The sequence below is a fragment of the Venturia canescens genome, chromosome 1 (assembly GCF_019457755.1).
Source record: "Venturia canescens isolate UGA chromosome 1, ASM1945775v1, whole genome shotgun sequence".
In the NCBI taxonomy this organism is placed as follows: Eukaryota; Metazoa; Arthropoda; class Insecta; order Hymenoptera; family Ichneumonidae; genus Venturia; species Venturia canescens.
Window position 1 is genome coordinate 14,066,700 of NC_057421.1, and position 23,785 is coordinate 14,090,484.

A 23,785-nucleotide genomic window follows, 5' to 3' on the forward strand; every position below is an offset into this window, starting at 1 on the left:
AAAGAGGACAAGAATTGTTTTGAAATTCCGCTTGTTCATACGAATTCCGAGGCATTTTCGCGGTGGAATTTAGACCAAAAATAGTGATTGATTTCGTGTTTCGTAACTCGAGACCGAGATTTTCGAATTTTCGAACGCAGCTCGCCGCAAGGAGGGCAGCAATTTGCGATTTTGTTGACCAACCCAAATTTTGTGAGAGAAGGAAATGAAAGTCGAGAGGAAACTAACAGTTTTGTTATTCGAGGCCACGATTAATGAATGAAATTTTTTTCTTCTTTTCCTTCTTTGTTGTAATGCCACAATGTCAATGCAAACGATCTCATCGGTGTTTTTAATGAAAATTTACACGCGTGTCGGTGTCTGAGGAAAGTAGTGAAAATTTATATTCGTCGTTGGACAGAATTCGATAGCGCACAAGTCCACGCAAGCATATTATCACGTTATCTTGTTGACAGTTTTGTAACGTTCGAGTGATGCAACATTTTTCACGTTGCTTAGAGATAAAGAAATGAGTGTAAAACTGGATCTGGTATCGAGGGAAAGGCTTAGGATTAGAGTCGAAATTTGGATGAGTCAAAATCTGAAGAATGAAAATAGTAGTTTTGCATGAAAGTTGCACTAGTCTTTGGGAATATTTCAATTTGGGAGATTGAGAAATAGAAATAAAAGATTCGAATGAGGGATAGATCGAAGCTAAAATCGTCTGATTTTGTAAAATTATCATGGCAGTTCTGCTTGAATCTAACGATCAATGAAAATTTGCTTTGAAGGTGAATTTCTCAGATTTATGTCGAGAGAAAACTCGCTCGAGAAGGAGAAAACGATCGATTGACGAGGGGACAATAAAAATATTTCTGAGATCGATGAAAAAGCTTAACTTTTTATTAGTTCAGTGGTGCAATAGTAATAAAATACGACTCTCTACTCAAAGTGTACAAATATTCGTAATAAAAGTAACCAAAAAGATAATAAATCGAAGATCATCGATGTTGAGATTACTCGTTGCATTCTTCCCAAGTGCTAACGTCGATCGACTTTTTTTTAAATTTATCCTTTTTCACTCCATGGACGGGAGTCTCTTCTTTGGACGATTTCGATGATCTCCTGCTGTCACTTTTTTCTGACCAGCTACGAAAGAGTCGTTCTTCCTCCAGGAAGTAATCTCTTAGTTGGTCCAATCTCGTGCAATGGGCTTCTGAAAATGAAGGAAACATCGAGACGTTACACGACTAAAAATACATGAAAAATAAAATCTTTCACTCCAGTGCAATTTCCGATTGATCGTTTCTTCAGAACTCGTTCGTCGTTAGAATTTTGTTTTACCATGAAGGCTCGCAACGCTGCCCAATTCGCCTCCATAGTCCTTAGGGAGGCACTTCTGAGGTATGAGCTCGTAAACTTCCGAAGGATCTCCAGTGTGAAGATGCAACTGCAACGAAAAATTCAAATCACGATCGAACAAGGAACATTAAGCAAGATCATGGGCTACTTGTGATTCAAAAAAGCAACTGAACTTTTTTCCTCTCGTCATGATCAATCGAACGATTGAAATTTATTTTCGCAATTATTCAAATTATGTGTTACTTATTTGTTGAGATTGATTAATTTTTAACACAATAACTATTTTCTGGCTCATGGTGTTTCCGGCAAATAAGTGTTTTTCTTTTTCCATTTCCAAGTGACTTTCATCGGTAACAAGGCTTTCTCGAGAAATCATTGATATCTAAAAACATTATATTTTCTAATTCTCGTTTTTGGCTCTCTAAAGTTGGGAGGATCTTATTTCATGAAATCGAAATCGTCGCACGGAAGTGTGCCTTCCACAGGAGCCTGTGTATACCCCTTAAAAAAGTGTGATTTTCGTTAATTGTTTTCTCGACGACTAGACGGTAGGTCCTACAATAATTCCGGGAATAGATGCGCGCTGTATACTTCTAGCATATATTTTCAAATTTCAACTCCTAAAGTTGGAGTTTTCGATTTCCATTATATTCCCGTGAACTTCCTCAAAAAGCTCACGAATCTTCGTAATTATTAAAATCCTACTCACCATTTCGAAAAGTTCTCGTTTCATGAAAGGTCTTACGAGTGACAAAACTTTGTCCATGAACCAGACAACGTTGAGCACATGTATCGCCTTTAGTCTGACCGGAAGTCCCTCCTGGAGATATTCGAAGAACCTTCGTATGCTGGTGATCGACAACCTCGTCAGATGGGTGAGTCTGACCCCGGCCATGTCGAAGAGGAAAATGTAACCTGGTGCGCAACCCTCGTCGTACAGACTCGCGTCCAGTGTCATCATCAAAACTTTTATTCCATCGTCGAGCATGTAAGAGCTTGGCCTCGTGTCCGCTAGACGATGAAATATTATTCTGTTCCCTTTGTCGTCCGGTACTGGCAGTGCCAGAAAATGTCTGCATGAAAGAAAATTAAGATAAATCGTATAATTACTTGGAATTTTCAACGAGTGGCCATCATTTTATTTCACGCTCGAATCTCCTTTTCGAATTATCGATATTTCAGTGAATTAATGCATTTTTTTTTTTCCAAATACTCGTGAATTTACGAGTGAGTGCGACCGAGAAAAATCTGCGTGCATCTTTTCGCTTCTGTTGCATGAGGAGTCCACAGGACTTCGTGATGAAAAAAATGGATATTTTTTTCGTGAGATCGATTTCTTTGGCAATCGGAATGACCAAGGAAAGAGAGACTCGAAAGATAGTGCGGAATAGAAAAGTAGAAAAGAAAAGGATATCGATCGAGTGTATCGCCGAGTTTCTCTATTGAGTGCAACATTTTATTGGCAGGCTTACAAATTGCCGAGGGCTCGAAATGAACGTTTCGTTTGCAGAGACGATACATAGCGACTCGCGAGGGCGAGACGACTTTCAATGATTCCGAACACACACACACACACACACACACACACGACACGCGCTGCTCCGGCAAATACACACAAAGCGAGTAGTCGAGAAATCGTTTTTCCGTTTCACTTCGCTCGATTACCAATTTCAATGAAAGCTCTCCTCGATGTCCCGACTTAAAAAATGCACTTTTTTCATCCTGTTGTTAATTTAGCCACGTTTTTCAAGCCGAGCGATACGTGCACTGTGCTAATTAAAATTTTCCTTCTCTTTATTCCCGTGCAGTGGCTCAGTCCGCGTCTCTATCCTCTTGCCAGTAATCATCGATTTTTGACTATCCATAAAAATATCATTTTTTCACTTGCGAGACTAACTCGTTGCGACAGTGCACATTTCCGGGAATGAAATTTTCAAAATCCAATGGAAAAACCACCTTAAAAACAACCATACCCCCACAACTCTGGCAAGGAAATAAATACTGAGAGAATTCCTCATGAAATGATTTCAGATGGGAGTATCTGAGCGAGAGAACATTCCACTTTCGGTCAAGGATAAGTGAGCATTAAAATTCTCAAGGAAAAAGCGATAAATGCTCAGACAAATTTGAGCCCGAATGAGAATAAATCGCCCAGCTACAAAACACATGCGTTCGTATCGGTTCGCTCGGATCTCAAAGAAATTCAGGCAATTTTGAGCACACGAACGAGCCCAAATTTTCCTAGTTTTATTTTTATTCTCGGTGGGCATTATGACGAAGGTTATTGGCCACTAAAATAACAGACGTTTGCGCGGCGCTAATAACGTTGAGCGTTGGGAGGAAAAATTCGACTGAAAAACACGAGCGAATATACTCACAGGGTTTTGAAGGCTCGTTGAATAGAATCGCTCCTGGGATCCCGGTTGTGAAAAAACTCGGGTACGATAGCCCTGAGTTTGTAGTATGAGGCCACGCACCGTTTCGTCGTTTCCAAGTCATAGTAACAACTGTGAGCGAAAAGAGCGAGCTGTTCATCAGGAACGTTCGATGTGTTGTGTGCCTCAGCCCACAATCGCAGTCCTTTGATAATATCGTCGTTCAATTCCGGATATTTGAGTTTCGATTGTTCGAGCGTGTGACCGAGTTGCATCGTGATCATTTTTCCTCCCCCTTCTGTTCCGACGCTTCCCATTTGAATTTGTCACCACTTTAAACGATTTACCATCGTTTCACAGGACGACCGAAGACGCCGAGGCTCTGAAAGCACCAATGCACACGCGACCTTTGATTGAGCAGTGAAAAAAACCGAAATTCGTGACGCACGAGTTTCGTGAGTGACGTGAGACTTGAAAAAATGTTACGAGGTGTGTCGAGAGTTCTCCCGAGTCTTTGTTCACGTAGACTTTGTATGGACCTAATGTACTTTTTGTGACAACCAAAGTTCAACGCTGTTCATTGATCATCCCGGAACGGCGTGTGACTCGAATAACCGTCGACCACCGGTACGTTTTTTCGTTAAATAAATTTCGATTCGGTTGCTTCCGCGAGCGTCATATTCATCCACGCTACCAAATTTTGGGCATCGTTTCCTTTTAGCATTGAAATTGATCCACGTACTACGAAGACGATGGATCGGTGAAAAATACGCACTGCTTTGTGTCAGGAGGCTCACTAACGGAGATAAACAAAAACTCGAGGACTGCGAGGTGCAAAGAAAACAAAGTTGGACCAGCCCGACGTCCGGCTCGCCACTGCTGATACGATTTATTCGACTGATCGGTCTAAGGTCCGCGAGAGCGGTTTAGTGCTCGAAGGAGACCGACGACGTCGCAAGAGCGAGATATCGCTTGGCGAAGCCCGCTTACGAAAGACTCTCGGTCTCTATATACTTTTACGTTTTCACATATGCATATATGTACGTGTAACTTTTACTGGGAGGGAAAAGAGAAAGAGGGAGAGCTTAGTTAGTGTCGAGGATATTCACGATGTGAGCAGGCACAGAGACAACGACGTTGAATCGTTTTGACGCGGTTTTAGTACGTCCGTGTGCTCCCGGGGGGGGGGGGGGGGGGGCATTTGTCCATATGTTTTTCGATGCAGACCGAGCACATGCGACGTTACTCGTTCCTTTTATTTTTCTTTCACTTTTCTTCACAATTCCTCCCCTTCGTGTTCTCAGTTCTCCATCGATGCACACTCGGAATCTTTATTTCGCGGTGTAAAACGGAAAATATTAAATCGAACCGTCCTCGAGTTCGTTCGCAGGTTCGCGATCGCTCGTGCTGCTCAGCTACCAGCACTCATCTCCGGATCACGACTATCGACGGAGTTATCGTGACGAAAATACGAGGAAATTCCTATTTTTTACAGTTAAAAATGAGAAATTTACATTTTTTTTGGAGTTTTTCATTCGCTGCTCTCACCTTTCCCATCAGTTTCTCTTATCCTTGTCAGCTTATGATTTTTTAACGCGGTACTATAATTGCATCGACACGCCGAAAATAAGGCTTCTTGAGTGCTCCGACACTGGGAGACAGTGAAATTTTTATTAGCCAATTTATGTCGAATCTTCGGGTTTATTTTCTCGTGCACTAGTACCAATCGAATAAATCTATATTTTGACTGGTGCTGCAAGAGCACGAACGGTGCGGTCAGAATCGATGTAATTGATACATCAATTATGCACGTGAAGCAGGTCGTGGGAATATTTTCTATACGAAAGTTACTTAATTGTATAGTATTGTCTAGACGTCGTCGCTGAGTGGAATATATAGAATATTCGAGTCAAAGGATCACCAATGGAAACGACCTCGTGTATCGAAGATTGGAACGATTCATTCTCACGTGTTTGTCTGGCGTGTACCTCGTGCTGCAGATTTCATTGTGATTCTTCGCGCTTTTATTTCACGTCTCTTTGATTTTTCGGTGTTATCCTGACTCGATTCTCGAAAACGTTAGTTATTACTATTTTTCTCTTTTACTTTTATTCGAGGGGTTGGTAGAGCCGTTTTCGCGTGACTGACAATTTTCGTTGGTTCGTTTGGACTATTTTTGTGCTCGTTTCATCCAATCTGAAGAGAGCTGCGGATGTCATCGTATCATTATTTCGACTAGAGTCTAAAAAAAAGCGTGGCTGAGCAGCGACGTGTTTTACGATACGGCGGAAACGGATTGAAAAGTTTTCATCGCTGACCACGAATGATGGAAGCTTTCTCAATTTTATTCTGTAAGAGACATTTATCTCAAATCTGATGTCGGGGCTTTTTCAAAATTGTCGTCCGTCTGGATCTGTTTAGTACGAAATTCGTTTTAGGTAGTTCATGCATGAAACGATTTTCTTTTACACAGAGTTTAAATGGATAATCGACTGACACGCATATCAAATTATAGAGGTTTGGTCTTATTGGGTATTGAGACAAACGTGTTTAAACATTAAGACGAATACACAGGGTCACAGGGACTATGCGTAAAAAATCGTTTACCTTTCCATACAACGAATGAACGCTTCTTACGAAGTTTATGAAAAAGTACACAATAACAATGAAGTATATAATGAAGGTTTCGGAAAAAATTCGAGACAATTGTCTTTCTAGTAATAAAATTACGTCAAAGATTAAACGAAATTGGTACTGAGCACTCGTATAACTTCATTTTTTGCTCATTTCGGCATTTTTTTTCATCTTGGCTTGGTCCATTCCTGTCACAGCCTTTTGTCTTTTTATCAACACATTTTTCGAGATCCATTTCCCTTTGCGTTTTCTAATGCGATTATTTCGATAAAAAACCATGGTATTTTGGCCAGGGACGAATGAAATTTCGGGTTCGGTCAGTGATGGATCCCCGTTCAATGAATGGCTTGTAGTTTCATTCGCCAAAAGATAAAAGTTGAAAGAATGTATTTACAATTTCGAATTAATAACTCTGACATGAATTTAAAGTGATTATATCTTTGATTAGGAAGTAAAAATCGGTTCAATTTGGGCACCTATAAAATACGTTCCTTCGGGCACGGTCTACCTTAAAATAATGCACGTTCGTAAGTGGAAACCGTTGTGAATGTAAATCGAGGAGTTCGACTTCGAACTCGTTCGTTGCGCATTAGATGTAAAATAATTATGACGCGTCAATTCGATTATTTCTAATCGAAAGATTATCCAAAAACATGAGTCGTAGATTTTCCGATGAACCTTATCGGCCCAAGTCTCCGTAGTTTTTCCGTCTTTAGATTCGCTCTGTACGATGTGAAAACCGGTCGTACTGTGCAGGTTGCAAGAAAACTCGTTGAATGACCAGCACAGCGAGCGGCGCGTTCGCGAGTTCAGCACATACCGCGTGTTCGACTTACGAAATCTCAAGATCTTGCACACATTCGCCGCAAATTTGTGTCGGCATCGTTTCCTCGATCGCATGCAATCGTAAATATCTGGCTTTTTCATCGTTCGTGTCGCCGTTCGACCCTTTTCCGCGGGCTTAGCCTCGCACCAACGTTTTTCCCTCGTGCGAACTGTCCTACATTTGTGAGCGTCACCAACTTAAAAAGCAACGAACTTTTTCGTATCGGTGAAAAATTATTACGCTCATTTCTCATGCTCCTTTCTCCAGTGACCAGCACTCCTCCGTATCGTACGAAATGATCTGACGTTTCGAAACATGCAAACTGAAAAGCATGCTGACAAATTTGAAAAATTCTGGCACAACTTGAGCTCGAGGTTCCTAATAAAAATAAATTCATCGAAATTTCCTTTACTTTCTTTCACTCGTAAAATCCCAAGTGTCGAAACGTTTCATCGCTCTGGTGAACCATGCGCACGTCCGCAAATGGTGATGAACTTTAATCGAGAAGGGAGACAAAGCATCGGTGTATCGGGGTCGATGGAACGAGATAAAAAATTCAAAGTAATTTCTTCGCTTTTTCTACGATTTATCGCGCACCCATCTAACCGATTACGCGTACCGGCAGATCGGTAATCGGACATCTCTAACGGGAAAAAGTCAATAAAAAACTTCTAATTTCCACACGCGTAGACAAGGATTTGTAAACAACTTGCATTGGAGTTGAGTGAAAAAACAAAAAATAGGAAAAGTGAATACTCTCAGTCAATTGATCGTATAGCGTGTCGATGATTTGTGACTAGAGAGTCTGTGAATGAATACGTAGTAAAAGTCTGAAGCAGAGAGTGAGAAAAATGAAAGGAGATGGAGAGCCGTCAGAGCCACGAGCGAACAGGTGTTTTCGAAGTTTCAAATACTCTCTTCTATCGTACGTTTGCTCAGTCGCGCTGTTCACACTGACGAATGGCTGAAGAGAAAGGAAGTTTAATAACGGATTGGATTATGCGAGACTATTTTTTTTCGAATCTTCACATAAAAATGCTTTCAAAACATCGCTGCAGCGAGCTTTGTCCTTCGAGGTAATCACAAAGGAGAAAAATGAAGAGTGCCGACGTATAATTGCGGAATGATTGTGTTTTATGATGAAATTTTCAACTTTTCAATTCCCGAATTCACAGTCAATATCAGGGTTAACGAGCCTGACTTGACAATGAAAATTTCAGTGTTGTTTCGCTAGAAAATTTCGTATGAATTGAGAATCAATGCGACGCGGAGTCTCGATCGATCGTGTCGCATTACGAAAGTGTTTGTTGGCCCAAGGAGATTTTTTCGGGGGTAAGAAATACTCGTAGAACACACGAAAGTACTGATAATTCGATGAAAGCACTTTAAACCACTTTCGCTTGTTCGATCGATCGCCAAATCCCAATTACTATGTTCTTGAAAGACCTTCAAGAGTGTTGCCCACAGCTACTCGTTCCCAGAGCTTCTATACAGGCGTTTAAATTTGTAGTGAGTTTCAATTGAATATCCATCGATAGAAACTTTGAAAAACCGCTTGCCACAGAGCTATCGATGTGCATGTACATGGCTGAGCGGTCACCCATCGAAATATTAGCTCTACTCGAAGCTGCTTCGCTTTCAAGGTTTGGGCAGCCGGGGACAGGATTCAATATGTCAAATAACCAAATTGTAGAATGGTCGATATTTCGAAATTTTAAAAGTAGTAATATCAGATTGGAGAAAAATAAGTAACTTGAAAATCTCATTTCCGATCGATCGTTTAGCAGATTACGTCCGAATATTCCTTCTTTCAATTCGTATTTACTCGAAAATATATATTTCAATGGTCTTCATTCCGAATGCAATTTTAACAGACCATACGAATGTCAGAAGTTCATATTTTCGAATTCAAAACGGAGAGTAGTTGTTTTACAGACAGGCCGGAATACAGAGTAGCAAATAATCGAAAGTGAATTTTTCGAGTCTCAAAACTTAGAAATGTGGAATAGCTATGGCCCGAAAAGGCGAAAGTCAAAATGGTGATGTTTGAAACTGGAGATCACCGGTCTGAGTAAGTGAGTGAGTGAGACGCGTGTATTTTCAACTCAGCTGCATTTCTTTATTTTGATCGGTCGACTTTCTAACGCTTCGCCATTTGGACCGTTCGACTTTTCGGTCTTTCAGTATTTCAACCTCAGTAATATTTAGTCTTCCGTTACTATATTTTCGAAATTGTGAATATTCACGGTATGGCTGACTGTAGTAATTTACGAGTCGAAAGAGTGATAGTCGAATTTTCGGAAAAACGATATTTTAGTCGTCGTTCTATGGGCGATTGTTACATTCCATTTTCGATGTAAACGTGCTTCGAACCTTGAAGTTTCTACTTTATTTTCGACATTCAAAGCTCTAGTCGAATTGAGCTGTCTCCATATTATCATTCGAAGTTTATAAACTCGAGATTTTAGCTCTTCGAAATTTTAGTCATTTTAACATTTCATCCCCACCCGCGCAGCCAGGCATCGATCGCGAACGCATCAGTCTCAACTTACTCGATTAAACTATAAATTTCAATGCCAAGAATAATATTATCGGCTGAATACAGGTTTTTACTCCACATTTTGCTTCGTGAGAGCAATTCACGATGTTAACTTTCACTGCGACGAATGTAAGAGCGATTAACTGGAAAGCCCGGTAGCACGATCGGTCATCACAATTCTCCAAATGAAAATATCGTGCCCGTTGGTGCCTCTATTACCGACCATAGAAGTCTGATGATAAACGACCGTAACCACTTGCCGCATATACCATAATGTTTCACAACATGCGCCGGACTCGGTTTAACTCGCGTGCACGACACGCGTTTGTGACGCACGTAGATAAATCTCATTATCGTGTCATCCTCGCGACGCGAGTCTCGTCACACACACACACAGACGCAGACGCCCGCGGTAGAAGCAAAGTGGGCGATCCATAACTTGGAAAATAATCTCCGCGTATCCTTCGTGCTGGCGATACAATAATGCGCCGTTTTGCAAGCTTCACAATTTCACGAGAAAGTGGATAGAGCGACTCTTTTTATCCTCTGGAATATCGACATTCGGGCAGTCCGACAAGAATTAACGAACGAATGGAAAAAAAGCAATAACGATGATAATGCTCCGCGACTTTCCCGAGTCGTGAAACCCTTTTTGATTTTATTCGCGCAGTGCTGAAGTTCAGCACGATCCCCAATCGGTACAACGATCGGCGTTATTCAATCTTGATGAAAATGCTTATCAACGATTTCATTCCCACGATCGTACTTTTTTTCAGGCCATCAAGCTCATTAAGTTTTTCAAGCGTAATGCGAGCAGAGTGCTATCGAGTTACTTGAAAAAACGTTAATGGTTTGGAGAGGCGATTACGTTACGTTTCAAGAATCCATTTTGGTCCATTTGAAAAGAATTTAAAAACTTTAAGAACTTGGATAATTCTGCAAAACTAGTTTCCTCTTAATTCTTCACCGTTTCGCGATTGGCTGAACAGAAAAATTCGATCGAAGGAATACGACAGCAGCGCTCGCTTGATCGATGAAAAAGTCTATTTACGTGAATTAATCATTGAACAACGACGCTGAAGTTCGCAACGTTCGACTCCAAAAAAATTAATGAAATTAACGCGAAAATAACATTTTTGTAATTCACCAATTATCATTTATTTCACGAATCATTGGTCTAAACTAAAAAAACTACGAATAGCAAATAAGCCAGGTAACAGAATTGGACAATCATTGGAATAATTGTAAAGTTTTTTTCATCATTTCGTTCAACTCAAAAGTAGCAAACTTCAGCGTCATCATTGAGGAAGCATCGCGCATGCAGAAAATACTTTGTTTCAAACAAGCAATTATTATATCGAAGCATGAAAAGCCAACGAAGCAACATATGCTGAGAATTCGATTAATTAGCACAATATGAACCGCACTCGATGAGAGAGCATGGATAGAATTGAAAAGTGTACCAATGTATTGCCAATAGTAGAATCGATGCGGTGGTTGTATACGCGATGAATAGAGGAGTTCTTGATTCGAGACCGGCCGGTTCATCGTGTATAGGCTCGGTATAGACATTTGTATAGGGAAGTCCGGCCATGAGGTGGGAATCGTGCGGGTTGAACACGGCGAGAGAGAGAAAGAGAGCGAAACATAGTGCGGGGGAGTAGAAATGAAAGCGGGGGTGGACGGTGAGAGGGCGCGATGTACGCGTTCATTGATAAGCCCGGGATGGCGTATACGAGCCCACGGGCAAGTTAGACGCGAATGCTAGTGCCTCGGTGACGTCATAGAGGGGGATTTTTCAGCCTCCCACCACCATGAGATCGAGGGAGCACAAGCGCATTCAGACCACCGCCTACGACCAGTCAGGAGTGGAGAATCTCCGCGAGAGTAATTATGTACTCAAATTCATGCACGATGTGTGTGTGTGTGTGTGTGTATGTGTGTGTGTGTGTGTGTGTGTGTGAGAGAGATTCGTATATCGACAGCTTGCTAGGACGTGGCGGCCGAGTGATTCAATGGGAAAAGTTGGGTTGCGCAAGCTCTCGCGTCTCTCTCTCTCTCTCTTTTCATTTCTGTTGAAAGTTAATGAGAAGCGAAAATTAGGATCTCTGTTGGCTCTACGGATTTCAGGGAAAATCTGTCTTTTTCTAATACTCTCGGTGTCTCTCTCTCTTCGTTTCGGTATTCTCAGGGGGAGCATGCGCGCTTAAAGAGGGCATCGTCGTGAGTCGAAGATTCGAAACGCCCGTGTGGAAAAATTCCACTTTTTCAACAGCCGAATTCTTCTACTACGTTGAATTTAAAAAATTCGACGCATTCGCAGATTTTGGAAGTTACCCTGCAGGAAAGTGTTTCAGGGCGCGCGGTCAAACGACTGGAGACAATTTTCGCGATGTTGTTTCGCGAGCAAATGCTCGTTCAATGTCTTTGAAAATGTGAGGTCATCGGTAATCTCACTCGGGAAACGTACATACGTATCGATTGCCAGCACACAAAAGCCCACATCACTTCACACGTTGGATCATGTGGGTCGAGCTCTTTTGTGTTCTGCCAGTCGATACGTGCGATGGAAAAGCGCGTTCGAAGCCCCGATATCCAAGCACCATCTGCTGGCCGACTTTTTAACGGTTTCAATAATACGACCGGGATTCCGAGTACCCAAATGTCCGGACGAGCAACCGGCGGGGGCAGGTTCAACATCGATGACGAAAGCAGGTGCCGGCGGGTACCGGCAACTCCGGAATATTTATGCATAGAGTCCACGTTGTTCGGCCGCGACTCGTTGCTCGATTTTCACAGGACTGAGGAAAGAGGGTGTATATGATTGAATAAAAAACGTGATTGCACAACACTCGCTAATAAATTTCTACGATAACATTACTCCGCGTGATCTGCTCGTGGTTTAACCTCGCCTCGGTAGCTTCCCACATTGCTGGAGCGCATATCGCCACCGGGAGAGCGTAGAAAAATATGATTCGAGGTCGTCCGCGGGTCAAATGAAAAATCAACTTCACCGGTCCTTCCAGCCAGTTCTCTCCTCCTCGTTATAATTTCATTGAGCGAAAAGCCAACCGCAATTGGAGAGTTTCGAGCCCGAGACTGCGAAAGTAAGCCTCATGGTATGAGACTGGTTCGTAGATTGGTCGAGTTGGAGGCTCGTTGCATCGAGCTAGGAAATGTTGAACGTAGCCCTCCTCGGGAGAGTGCCTAGGGACATTTGTCGAGGAACTATCGTCGCACCAGGAGCGAGAAGTCTCTTTCAGGGCAAAGGTTGCCAGCTTCGAATATATTATTGGTGCGTCCGCGTGCTAGGGAAAGCCCCGCGTGATATGGAAGACTGGCAGCATCGCGGCTCGGTTATTGATTGGTCTTTTGTGAAGCACGGTATAACGTCGTCCCCGTTGGTGTGTCCGTCCGCGTTCTCGGCTCTACGCCGGGCGTCATCGATCCACGAGTGACCCATATCCGGCGATAACCGGAGAGTCGCTGCTGCCTCGAGCATGTTCTATCTAACCTTCCCCCGCGTCTCGCTCCTTCTCCCTCTTCGTTTCCCTCCTCAACTCCGCGGCTCGTCGTTCTCGGTCTGCTTCTCCTATCGCGCATCCCTTTGCGACTCCCTCGAAGGCAACTTTACGAGTGCGTTCTCACCCTCACTGATTCAACAACTGCCTGTGTTATACTCGAGAGTCTCGTAATGGCAGGGGGAGAGGATTTCGGGGAGGCTAGTTTCTTGCGTCGGCGACGTTACCCCGGCGCTGCTCCGGCGAGCGCCCTTCCTCCTCGGTCCCTCTCCCACGATCGCTCCTTCCGACATGCCTCTCAATGTGGCTTTCCCCTCAGCCAGCGTCCGTTACGATCTATACATGTATACCGACTAGGAATGACAGAAGGGATATATGCGAGTGCTCGGCGAGCAGGAGGGGCAGGGAGAGTAGTGTGGGTGACTTTTTCTCCGTCCGGGTGTTCCGAGTTGCATAGAAAAAGGACTTGAATCGAGGAGTCGGGAGTGTGCGCCAGGGCGTTTTTTGTGTGCGAGACCCGCAACTTTCCTCGGGGCGCCTCCGAGTATAAATCCCCTCGCGGCTGTGTAACTTTGAAGCCTGCGCGTTCGAGCGGTGCTGCGGTGAGTGTGTGCGAGCGTGGATGAAAGGAGGCGCGTGTGCGAGTGTGCTTCTCGGGAAGAAAGCGCAGCACCCCCGCGATAGCGAGCGACGCGAGAGAGCCAGGCTTCGGCAGCAGCAGCCCTGCCTTCAGCGGCCGAGCAGATCACGGGCTAGTTCGCGCGACGATGGCCCAGTGAAACGGAAAGGGTTACGAAACTAACCCCACGGTTGGGAATCGCGCGAGGAGAGCGAGCGAGAGAGCCAGCCCAAGGTGGAGCAACAACTCGGGCCCGGAAGGAGCGCGAGCGTGAGCAAAAGAGAGCGCGAGCAGGAGCGAAAGATTGAAAGAAAGCGGAGGAAAAGAAGCGGAGCGAGTGGATGCGAGAGAGTGCGAGAGAGAAAGAGAGCGTGCAAGAAGATCGCGCGCGCGTGCGTTTGTCCGTATGCGAATGTGCGTGTGCGTGCGTGCGTGCGTGCGCGGCTGAGTGTACGCGCCTCTGTGTGTGGATGAGTGTGCGTGAGTGCTTCGCGTGAAAGGGATACGACGAGGTGTCGCGCGCGCTCACGATACCGAACGGATAAACCGGGGTGAAGTACGAAAATGCATTTTTTTCGTTCGTTTTTCCGTTCAACGATCCACGTCGAGGCAAACGGAGTGTCGGCTACCCCGAGAGAATAAAGAACGCACGAGCTACTAAAAAAGTTAAGGATAACGGGGAGAGCAAAAGTGGTGAATCGAGGAGTGAAACGAGGCCAACACGGATACATAAGCCACGATCGAGAAACACGAAGGCAGGATACGAGAGGAAAAAACAAAACTCGAGAAAGAAAGAAATCACAGGAAGTTCGGAACACCGGTCCCAAGCTGGGGTAGGGCCGAATATCTGCTCGTTCGTTAGGGGATAAGGCCACGACGTGTCACACGCATCTCGCGGGCAAACGTTATTCTACACCAACAGCAGCCCTGGCCTGCCACAATCCCTTCGATTCGGTCATCGTGAGTGTTTCCTTTCATTTTTTCAACAATATCTTTCAAACTTCCTCGCAATTGGGCGTTACAACGAGACACGCAATAATTAACACGATTTTTATATCTCACGGTACAGCCGATTATGTGATACGTAAGTTCAGTGACGAAATCCAAGAGTGTCTGTCCATGAGAGAGAGAGAGAGAGAGAGAGAGAGAGAGAGAGAGAGAAAAAAGGGCGACAGAGAGGTTAAGAAAATTTGCATAGTTTCAGTTTTAACGATTCGCTGCGAGGCCATGCCGTTAAACTGCCAATAAAAATGTTTCTCCTCATCTCCTCCATGTGGAAAAATGAATAGTTTGCTTCCCCCTTGCACCCTTCTCGTTATCTCCATTTTTTCTAAAGATCGTGCCACTCGATCTCTCCGTGTATAAGTGTGCGCGTATACGCGTCTAGAGGTTCGTTTATATACGTGTACATGTGTATATACACTTATATTTGTGTGTATATGCTGGCATCCCTCTTCAACCCCTATTTCTCATTCTCGAGGGCATTCCTCGGCCTTCCTCGGTGTCTCGACGATCTATATACGTGTATACGCGAATAGAACGTGTCTTTCGCGAAGAAGGGATTCTCCGAGTTCGTCCGAGATGTTTCACCGGGCGGACCGTCTCGCGGAGGATTAATTTATTCGAAGAATCAATTTAAATACGGTGCTATGATTTCCATACGAGAAAATGCATGCGCGTCGAAGTCGTTTTCGCACTCACAGGCCATCGAACTAGGATCAAAGAATAAAGCATGACATTGGGCTTGCCAAGTGTCAAATTTCCTGCGGCCCTTCAATAGTTGGATCCCTCATTGAAAATTATTCGTCACTCGGACATGTGACTCGGAAAAACTTGCTCCCAAATCCCAGAGACTATTAAATTTGAAAATGCGATTTTTCAATACCCGAAAAGGGGACGAAGGCATTAGGGGCACGAAGCGGGGATCGATTCTGTGGAGCCGACGGAAAAAACGAGTTTCGAAAGTCCGAGCCTTGAGCACAATTTAAAAAGGGAGGCTGAGACGAGTCACGGAATACCGATCGGACTGCACCGTCAAAAAGTATCCTTGTACCGTGACACAGAAAATAAACAAATCCTAAAACAAGAGAATAATATCGAGAGGAAAAATCGCTGAGAATTTTGCCTTTGCAGGACTCCAAGTCGGCGTGCACGTCTCGTGAATCATCGCACTTGCTCCCGACAACTCCGTCCCTTTCTCTATGTCTCTGCCAGATCATCGTATATCGCTCAGGCAGCGCATATCGAATCTAGCTTCCTCGTCAATGTGTGTGTCCGAGTGCGATAAAGAAGAGCCGCCCTGTGCGCAAGCGTCAGAGCGTTTTTCCCTTACCACCGCCGCCGCGCGCCCCCTTAAACTTCTCGTGCTATAATAACAGTGCGCTAATATTGAAATTCGTTCGTCCCTCCCTGTGTGGGTGTGGGCTGAGGCTGTGCAAGAGAGTGCGCTCCTCACTAATACATTTTTCGGCATGTCTTACCGGCGCGGCGGTGGCTCTCCGCTGCGCTGGCCAACTTTATACTCTCGTAGGTACCCTTCAAAGCGATACGTGCGCGATATCCATGTGATTTCAACATAGTACGATCGTACTCGCACACACTTGCCTTTGACGGCGCACACATGCACACGCGCCTTTCTACATTCGCGCGCGTGTGTGTGTGTGTGTGTGAGTGTGTGTGTGCGCGTGTGTGTAGCGACTTATGTACGTGGAAACGAAGATGCACGAATACAGAGCCACACATACGCCTGTCGTAGTGCTCTTTCTGGGCTCGTCGTTTCTACATGTATATCGCGCTAGCTTTGGTGGTGAGATCAATAAGCAGTGCCGTGACGATTGAACCGGGGCACCCCCGGGATTCGTCCATCCGATCTTTTTCCCCCCTTTTTCCTCTTCCATTTCGTACACGACACTACTACGCTCACGGAGACCTCGCAAACGTCGCGCTTTCCTTCACTGGGTCGTGGTCCAGTCTTCCTATAGAGATTTAAAGAGCGCGTCTGGGGGGGAGAGATGGCGAGCGGGGGGAGGGGGGTGGGGGCGGGGGGAGAACGATATCCGTGTCTCGTGATAATACTGCCGGAATGAGGGATTGCGGATTTCACGTTGGCCTCTAATTCCATATTTTTCCGAGGGAAAAACACGGTCGGTTGAGCTAACCCCATTGGGCTTTTGTTTATAGCGTTTCGTTGAGGGGATTCAGAGTTTCTTGTACTTAAAGCTTGAGAGGGGCGGATCTGATTTTTTTATTTTCGGGGATCAATCGTTCGCCGCTGTACTCGCATGAGGCTTTGATTTTCTTCGGAGAATATCTGCTCCGATGGCTGTACGGATTCTTGAGAATCGATATTTTTTTGTCAACACACGGTAATTTTGTTTTCTGAAACGACGGCACACTTGATGCGTGATTTTTCATTGGTTCGCATTATGCAACTACTCGTGAGATCAATCTGATATTGTTTCGTTTGAGAAATATGCTACGGCTCATCCTCGCGGATACGTTTCATCTTATTTTCCGAGCGATTTCGTTTTCTTTTTGGTGTTTTTCAAAGTTCTGACTTGGTTTTGCGCCTGGTTTTTTGTCGCTTCCATTATTATTCTCTTTCAATGACGCACTCTCGCGTATGCTCTCGACCGATTTAGATACCGTTTGTATGCTCGCTCTCTCGCACGATGCAAAGCCCGCATATGCACTGGCCAGCTGTTCGGAGTCGACGTTCCTCATAAGCTCTCTCTCTCTCTCTCTCTCTCTCCGTTTATATCTCTCCATTCCTCCGTCTCTCTTTCTCGTTTCGCATATTTAGCACCAACAGCGCTATCTCTGCAATGCACAGTATTTCAACTACTTTGGTACAGTGCTATTATCGTACCGAAAGCAATTTCGTACTGTTTTCCCGCAAATGAAACTTGGGTGTGTGTGTGTGTGTGTGTGCTTGCGTTGAGCTTTACTGCTAATCTTCGCTCGCGCTTCCTCTTCTCGTGTGTGTACCAAACTTCCGTATTTCTTTCCCTCTCAGTATTTTTCATCTCCTTCATTTTTCATTTTCTTTCCATACCTCGTTATTCGAACGATTTTCTCACCCATTCTTCGTTTAATTTGATTCGATTGTTGTTCGTTATTCCTGTCTTTTTTTTCTCCGATCATTCCCTCTTTTATTTTTTATTTTTTCATCTGTTATTCTAATTTTTCTATTTTTTCTCTCACTCCTCGGAATTTTTCTACTTTTCGACTTTTAAGGAAGCGTTTTTTTTTTTCAAACTTGTTAAAAATACGAAATTTCGCAATTTTTTCGGGTTTTTATCAGTTTATATGGAAGAACAATATGTGAAAATGGTAAAAAAATTTGAAATTTTTATTGCAGACATCAATTATCAATGAGAATTTCTCACACTACGAAAAGTGTTTTTGTCCTTTTGAGCTATTTCCGTCTATCCTAAAAAAATTCCCGAAAACAATCGATTTTTTTGATTTTCTGAAGCAAAGTCCCCCCTTAAGATGTGGATAATGAATCCCCGACTTTCTAGTTTCTATTTTCTCCTTCGTTCTTCTTATCGTTTCACCACTCTTCAAATATTTCAGCTCTTTTTATTTTCCATTTGCTCATCTTCTCTTACCCTCTTCATTTTTGGCGCTTCCTTTCTCCTCCCCCCCCCCCCCCCCTCACACCACTCCTCCTCTTTTTCATGTCTCTTTTCTCTTGTCACGTTGCCCTAGATGCGGTCTCAGGGACGACTAAATATCTCGTCATCGTTATCTCCCTCCCTAATTATTGATATTTGCAACTAAAAATATCTTGAAAAATGTTTTTTTCCCTTTTTTTCGAACATGAGGAATACGCACGTTATCGAAATATCTTTTTTTTTCGAAAGTTTTTGTTTAAAAGCTTGAATTATTTTTCTAAATTTTTAAAGAAAATATTAAAAACAAACAACAACCGTACTTGGCTTGATTGAACTGATATGATTATATTTTTTTAAAGAAACCGAATAAATAATTAGAGGAAGAAATATAATAAATGTTATTATAAATAAGATTGCGACTTTGGAATACTTTGCGTCATTTTTTCACTTTTAAAAAGTTTTTGTTGGTCTTAGAAAAACCGCCCCAAAATGGGTATAGAAATATCGCGTTCGAAGGCTCGTTCTAAAACAGTCGAAACTGCAGAAATAATCTTGGAGATTCAACTGGGCGAGTAACCCTCCGAGGTTGTACACTCGATATGCAGCGCTCCGATCAGCCGAACCATCGATTTGTATTCCGCATCCATTTAACTTTGCTCGCTCGCGCTGAAAGTGCGCTTTTCTTTTTCTCTTCATTCCGAGTCTTTTTGTTTGGTATACGCAGCCAGAGTTGTTTATCCATCCCGAAGCGGTTTACGCCCGATTCTGTATCGAGGCGCCTCGTTAGTCCTCGAGGCTGATTTGGGAGTCGGTCAATAAGTTTTTTCTTACTCAACAAACCCAATCGAGTTTGTTCGTAGTCCAAATACAAGTTAATTGCATTGCCCACTGGAGAAACTTTGATTTTAACTATGGAATTTAAAGATCATGCGTTACTTGTCATTCAAAAAAGGAACTGAACTTTTTTCCTCTTTTCATGATCGATCGAACGATTGAAATTTATTTTCGCAATTATTCAAATTATGTGTAACTTATTTGTTGAGATTCATTAATTTTTAATATAATGACAGCGGTTAAAATACTTTCGTTGTAAAATCGTCAAGCAAAATGTGACAACAGACATTTTCTATTCATACGCATATGCATATCTATATTTTAAACCAACTGGCTCATGGTGTTGTCAAACCTTCCACTGTTTGTGTCGTTATTACTCGTTAACCTCAAACAAGTGTTTTTCTTCATCGGTAACAAGGCTTTCTCGAGAAATCATTGATATCTAAAAACATTATATTTTCTAATTCTTGTTTTTGGCTCTCTAAAGTTGGGAGGATCTTATTTCATGAAATCGAAATCGTCGCACAGGAAGTGTGCCTGCCACACGAGCCTGTGGTATAACCCTTAAAAAAATGTGATTTTCGTTAATTGTTTTCTCGACAACTAGACGGTAGATCCTATAATAATTCCGAGAATAGATGCACGTTGTATATTTCTAGCATATTTCCAAATTTCAACTCTCAAAGTTGGAATTTTGCGTTTCTGTGTCTTTACCGACGTGTGTCTTCTGCCGAGGTTTTTCGTTTCCAAATTTCAACTCGAAATTCTTCCTCGTCTCGTGTGAAAAATCATTGAAAAAATACTCTCGTTATATCTCACTAAATTTGATATCTATCATACATACATATGTAAATATTGATAATAGCAGGTACGCAGATAAATTTGGAGGAAAATTGTGTTGGGATCGCGTGACTCGTAACGATGAATCAGGAGACGTTAGCATGCCGCTGGAACCGGAAGTTTTTCTTGCTTTATGCTGCTTCACCAAACTCTACCTTCTACGAGAGGCTTCTGCTTCCACACTTGTGTATTTTACATCTTCTGCCTCGTGTGCTCTGTTAGGAAATCCTATCGACTCTTGTATTCATAAATGCTAACTTGCAGCCACACAGAGACAAACATTTGGAATATACGAACACGGATTTTACGGGGTGCATACATCGTTCGATGCAAATTCTTGTGTATGTGTCAGAATATAAGTTCGTACAGACAATCTCTTCGTTCACCAAACTGTTCTTTACAGAAAGGCTGCTACGAAAAATCGTCCTCGTTTCTAGCGCATAAAAAATACGAGAAAAATGTTTTTTCCCCAGCAATATTCGGTCTATGAATCATTATTACGAAAATCAGTCATTCTCATCTCAAACTCCACTTCCTGGGTCAAGATTTGACAAATCCTTGAGATGATATTCAGCGCCTTTGGTTCGGGGGGCTCGTATAACGCGAAGTGAACTTGAACCTGAGATCTTGCTGACGGAAAGTCGGAAAATCACGAAAAGTCACGTATCAGAAAAAGAGTAAAAATAACCAAAAGAAAATGCTGAAAGGAAACTTTCATTCCCATTGCTTCGCGCGCCTCCCCGACTTAGACCACGGTCTCGAAGTTTCTTACCTCCATGCTCGTACGTATACGTTTACGAATATGTTCGAATGTGTAAGCAAATGGAAAGATTCATACGTATAGTCAGAGCAGTGTCAATGGTAAAAACGATTTACAGCAATTGGCTTAAGTTGAACGAATGTGATTTGCTGGGCTTGGCGAGCGATCGGTGGTGGCTAAGACTCCGGGATACGTTGTCAGCTGTGGCTGCGTCCGGAGAGCGATTCCTGGCAATATTAGACCGCTCTTTCGCCCCCGCCCTTTTCCTCCCTCCCTCCCTCTCTTCCCAGCACGTATCCGTAGCTTTCGCACTCCTATTTCTCTGGATCTCTCGCGCTCTTCTACCCCGCGACCCCTTTTTATTCATACATTCTCTCGGTCGTAGAGCGACGATGCCGCTGGCACGAGGCACACGACCACGTAACTTTAATCTCGGGAACAGATTGAAAAAGTTCCAACGAGACACGACAGCTGGTCGCGCGCACCGCTTTTCCAAAGCTCGAGAGAAAGATCAAGCGAATCTATAGTTATGTACTTTTCACGGGACCATCACGAGACACTCGTACACACGCGTATCAGTTGGGGAAAGAAAGGAGAAAGAAAAAAAAGGGGAAAAAGCTTGTGAGAAGAAAAATCGACGGACACACTCGTTCCGTGTCTCTTTTCGTGCGCGCACACATAATGTATTTGGAACTGGGCAAATTTTCGACGAACGTAAAACTCTCGTGAACACGAAATAATGAAATAGCATCTTTAATAATTCCAGTGATTCTCCAATTCTGTTACCTGCCTAATTTGCAATTGGTAGTTTTTCAGTCCACTCCAAGGATTCGTGAAATGAAAAAATTGGCGAATGACAAATGTTATTTTCGCGTTAATTTCGTTGGACTCGAACGTTGCAGATTTCAGCGTCGTAACTGCGCTGCCGCAATCATATTTTTCATTCTCTTCGTATTGAGAACTAAAAGAGACTCCGAACTAAAATTCTCCGAATCTCAGTCAAAGGGTCGAATTGGAACAAAGGAAAAAAGTACAAAGAATTCATCTTAAATGGGGGCGGAATTTATAAGGGGTAATTAGAACGTTGAATACGTCGCCTCGTCGAAATACGAATGCGAGGGTGGCTCATTGAATTTGGTAAATCGAGTGTCTTCCCACTGAAGTATAATTCATTGGATCTCAAGAGCAGCAAAGTTCCCATTTGAAAGTTGATTTCACAGTAAATTTCATCCGATCGCAAGCTTTCAATTTGACTTATTCTCATAAAACGCGAATTAATATTACGGAGCGAGTGGATTACGCTGAAAATGTGAGAGTTCATCGTCTGGTGTGTGCTCAAAAAAAAGGGGATGGGCTGGCTCGAGGAGCGAGAAAAATGAATGGAAGATACACGGGAGCAGTGGAAGGAGCCATGAGCGAGCATGGACACACGTATACAAGCCCACATTGTACCAGCAAAGGGGAAAAAGCGTGAGTTAGTAGTAACGACAATGGATAGTCAGACACGCCGAGTAGTAAGAGAAAAGTGGTGCGAGATACAGAGAGTAGAGTGGGCACTTGATGAGTGCGGAGGCGAGCTAGTGGCGATGGTGCGGATCGACCAGACATCGTGCTCTTGCAGTCTGGCAGGCTCCCCTTCCCCTGGCCCCTTCCGTTTCTTCATTTCGTTCCCTGCCATTTTTCCCTTGCGAGCTTTCTCTCCTACTTTTTTCCTCCCTTGTTCTCTCCATTTGTGTGGCTCCCGCTGACTTTCTTTCCATTTTTTTCTTTTCCCCGTTTCGTCTCGCCGCTTTCCTTCGCCCCTTCCTCCTGGGCACCCACGCTCGTCCGTGTATCGACAGAAATAATCGAACACGTGCGAGGAAAGTCACGTAGTAAAATTCCCCAACATTTTTTCTCTCATTCTTATTTGATTTTATTGTTGTGCGCTGATTATAATGGAATTGATGCACAGTCAACTAGTTACCGGAGCTCGATCGAAGCCCGCAATTATTTCACTGTACGCGTATACTCTCGTCCCACATGCGGCGGTGACATTGCTTACGTATCGAGCAGGCGTGCGCGGTTCATTCATAAATATCGATGCTTTTAGCAGCCTGTAGACGCACTCTCGGGTTTTTCCTCCTACCAAACAGTTGGCAGTTTTTCTCGCCCTTTTTTGCTCGAATCATCTTCAGGGCGTTCGAGTTCGAATGTTTATCGGTTAACACATATAAAAATAGTACCGTGATACGGAAGTTTCTTCTCAAATTATTCGGAGCCGTTGCAATATCCTTTTCATTTTCGTTGCCAAAACGCTACGCGATTGAACGAGAAAAGTGAAGTGTTTCGAAGAATACGTTACCGATGAAACATCTTGTTAGGGGAGTTCGCAGGCTATCGACGAACTCGAAATGTCTCACTCGAGATTTCAGGCTGAGTATCGAGTGCACCTTCGTACGAGGGATCGAGCTATTCTGGACGGTGTTGTGTAGTGACTCTCGCGTGGATACCCTACCCGTGTTCCTCTCTTATCTCTTTGCAGCACGACCTCCAGGTATTAGTGAGATATTTGCCATTGCTGCAACGCTCGTGTTCAACACCGAGACCCAAGACAGACGGTGGCGGTGGGCAAAATGTCATTCGGCACTTCATATACCTACAAGGTATACAAGGTCAGAATCAAAAGATGATGAGTCTCGACGAAATATCCTCACAGTCTCTTATATGCATACCGATGATACTATGACGGATGATTGCAATGATTTTGAACTTTGCGTTATGAAAAATGCAGTCCATATTTTTACTGTCAAGACAAACCACAGAAAATGGTCAATATTTTTTGTCTTTATTTTCTGTCTCACAAAAAGTTTGTCAAAAAATGTTGCATTCAATCGA

At 43.4% G+C, this 23,785-nt stretch overlaps 3 protein-coding genes across 10 annotated transcripts in view; 1 reads left to right on the top strand and 2 right to left on the bottom strand.

Moving 5' to 3' along the window:
• Positions 1-860: 860 nt before the first annotated feature.
• On the bottom strand, positions 861-17,541 carry LOC122419247 (alpha-tocopherol transfer protein-like). 5 transcript variants are annotated; one of them, XM_043433692.1, is made up of 5 exons: positions 17,501-17,541; positions 3,720-4,098; positions 2,051-2,414; positions 1,324-1,429; positions 861-1,195 (listed from the first exon to the last, which is right to left on the bottom strand). In XM_043433692.1, the coding sequence occupies exons 2-5, from the start codon at positions 4,031-4,033 to the stop codon at positions 996-998; spliced, it is 984 nt and encodes a 327-aa protein (XP_043289627.1). In that variant the 5' UTR covers positions 4,034-4,098; positions 17,501-17,541; the 3' UTR covers positions 861-995. The 5 variants fall into 5 exon arrangements, with proteins under 5 accessions (XP_043289627.1, XP_043289609.1, XP_043289601.1 ...); XM_043433674.1 differs by lacking the exon at positions 17,501-17,541 and adding an exon at positions 12,623-13,540; XM_043433666.1 differs by lacking the exon at positions 17,501-17,541 and adding an exon at positions 12,597-13,540.
• Positions 4,006-7,580, bottom strand: LOC122419309 (uncharacterized). Its single transcript, XM_043433751.1, has 4 exons — positions 6,859-7,580; positions 6,324-6,348; positions 5,265-5,367; positions 4,006-5,198 (listed from the first exon to the last, which is right to left on the bottom strand). The coding sequence occupies exons 1-4, from the start codon at positions 7,275-7,277 to the stop codon at positions 5,128-5,130; spliced, it is 618 nt and encodes a 205-aa protein (XP_043289686.1). The 5' UTR covers positions 7,278-7,580; the 3' UTR covers positions 4,006-5,127.
• Positions 13,916-23,785, top strand: part of Rbp (RIM-binding protein) — a 39,078-nt gene continuing 29,208 nt past the window's right edge. The window contains exons 1-2 of one of the 4 annotated variants that reach the window (XM_043433513.1): positions 13,916-14,815; positions 23,316-23,562. In XM_043433513.1, coding sequence (XP_043289448.1) covers positions 23,524-23,562 — 39 coding nt within the window. In that variant the 5' untranslated portion in view covers positions 13,916-14,815; positions 23,316-23,523. The remainder of the gene's footprint in view (positions 14,816-23,315; positions 23,563-23,785) is intronic. The other 3 variants (XM_043433504.1, XM_043433522.1, XM_043433531.1) reach the window with 3 other exon arrangements.

Excerpts from the sequence above, each read along its gene's own strand:
- LOC122419247 (XM_043433692.1), bottom strand. The coding sequence starts at position 4,033 with ATGGGAAGCGTCGGAACAGAAGGGGGAGGAAAAATGATCACGATGCAA. Across the intron at positions 2,415-3,719 it reads CAACGAGCCTTCAAAACCCT|ACATTTTCTGGCACTGCCAG; the intron begins GTGAGTATATTC and ends TCTTTCATGCAG. Across the intron at positions 1,430-2,050 it reads AACGAGAACTTTTCGAAATG|TTGCATCTTCACACTGGAGA; the intron begins GTGAGTAGGATT and ends TTTTCGTTGCAG.
- LOC122419309 (XM_043433751.1), bottom strand. The coding sequence starts at position 7,277 with ATGAAAAAGCCAGATATTTACGATTGCATGCGATCGAGGAAACGATGC. Across the intron at positions 6,349-6,858 it reads CGAACGTGCATTATTTTAAG|AAGCGTTCATTCGTTGTATG; the intron begins GTAGACCGTGCC and ends AAACTTCGTAAG. Across the intron at positions 5,368-6,323 it reads TTCATTCGTTGTATGGAAAG|TGTCGGAGCACTCAAGAAGC; the intron begins GTAAACGATTTT and ends ACTGTCTCCCAG.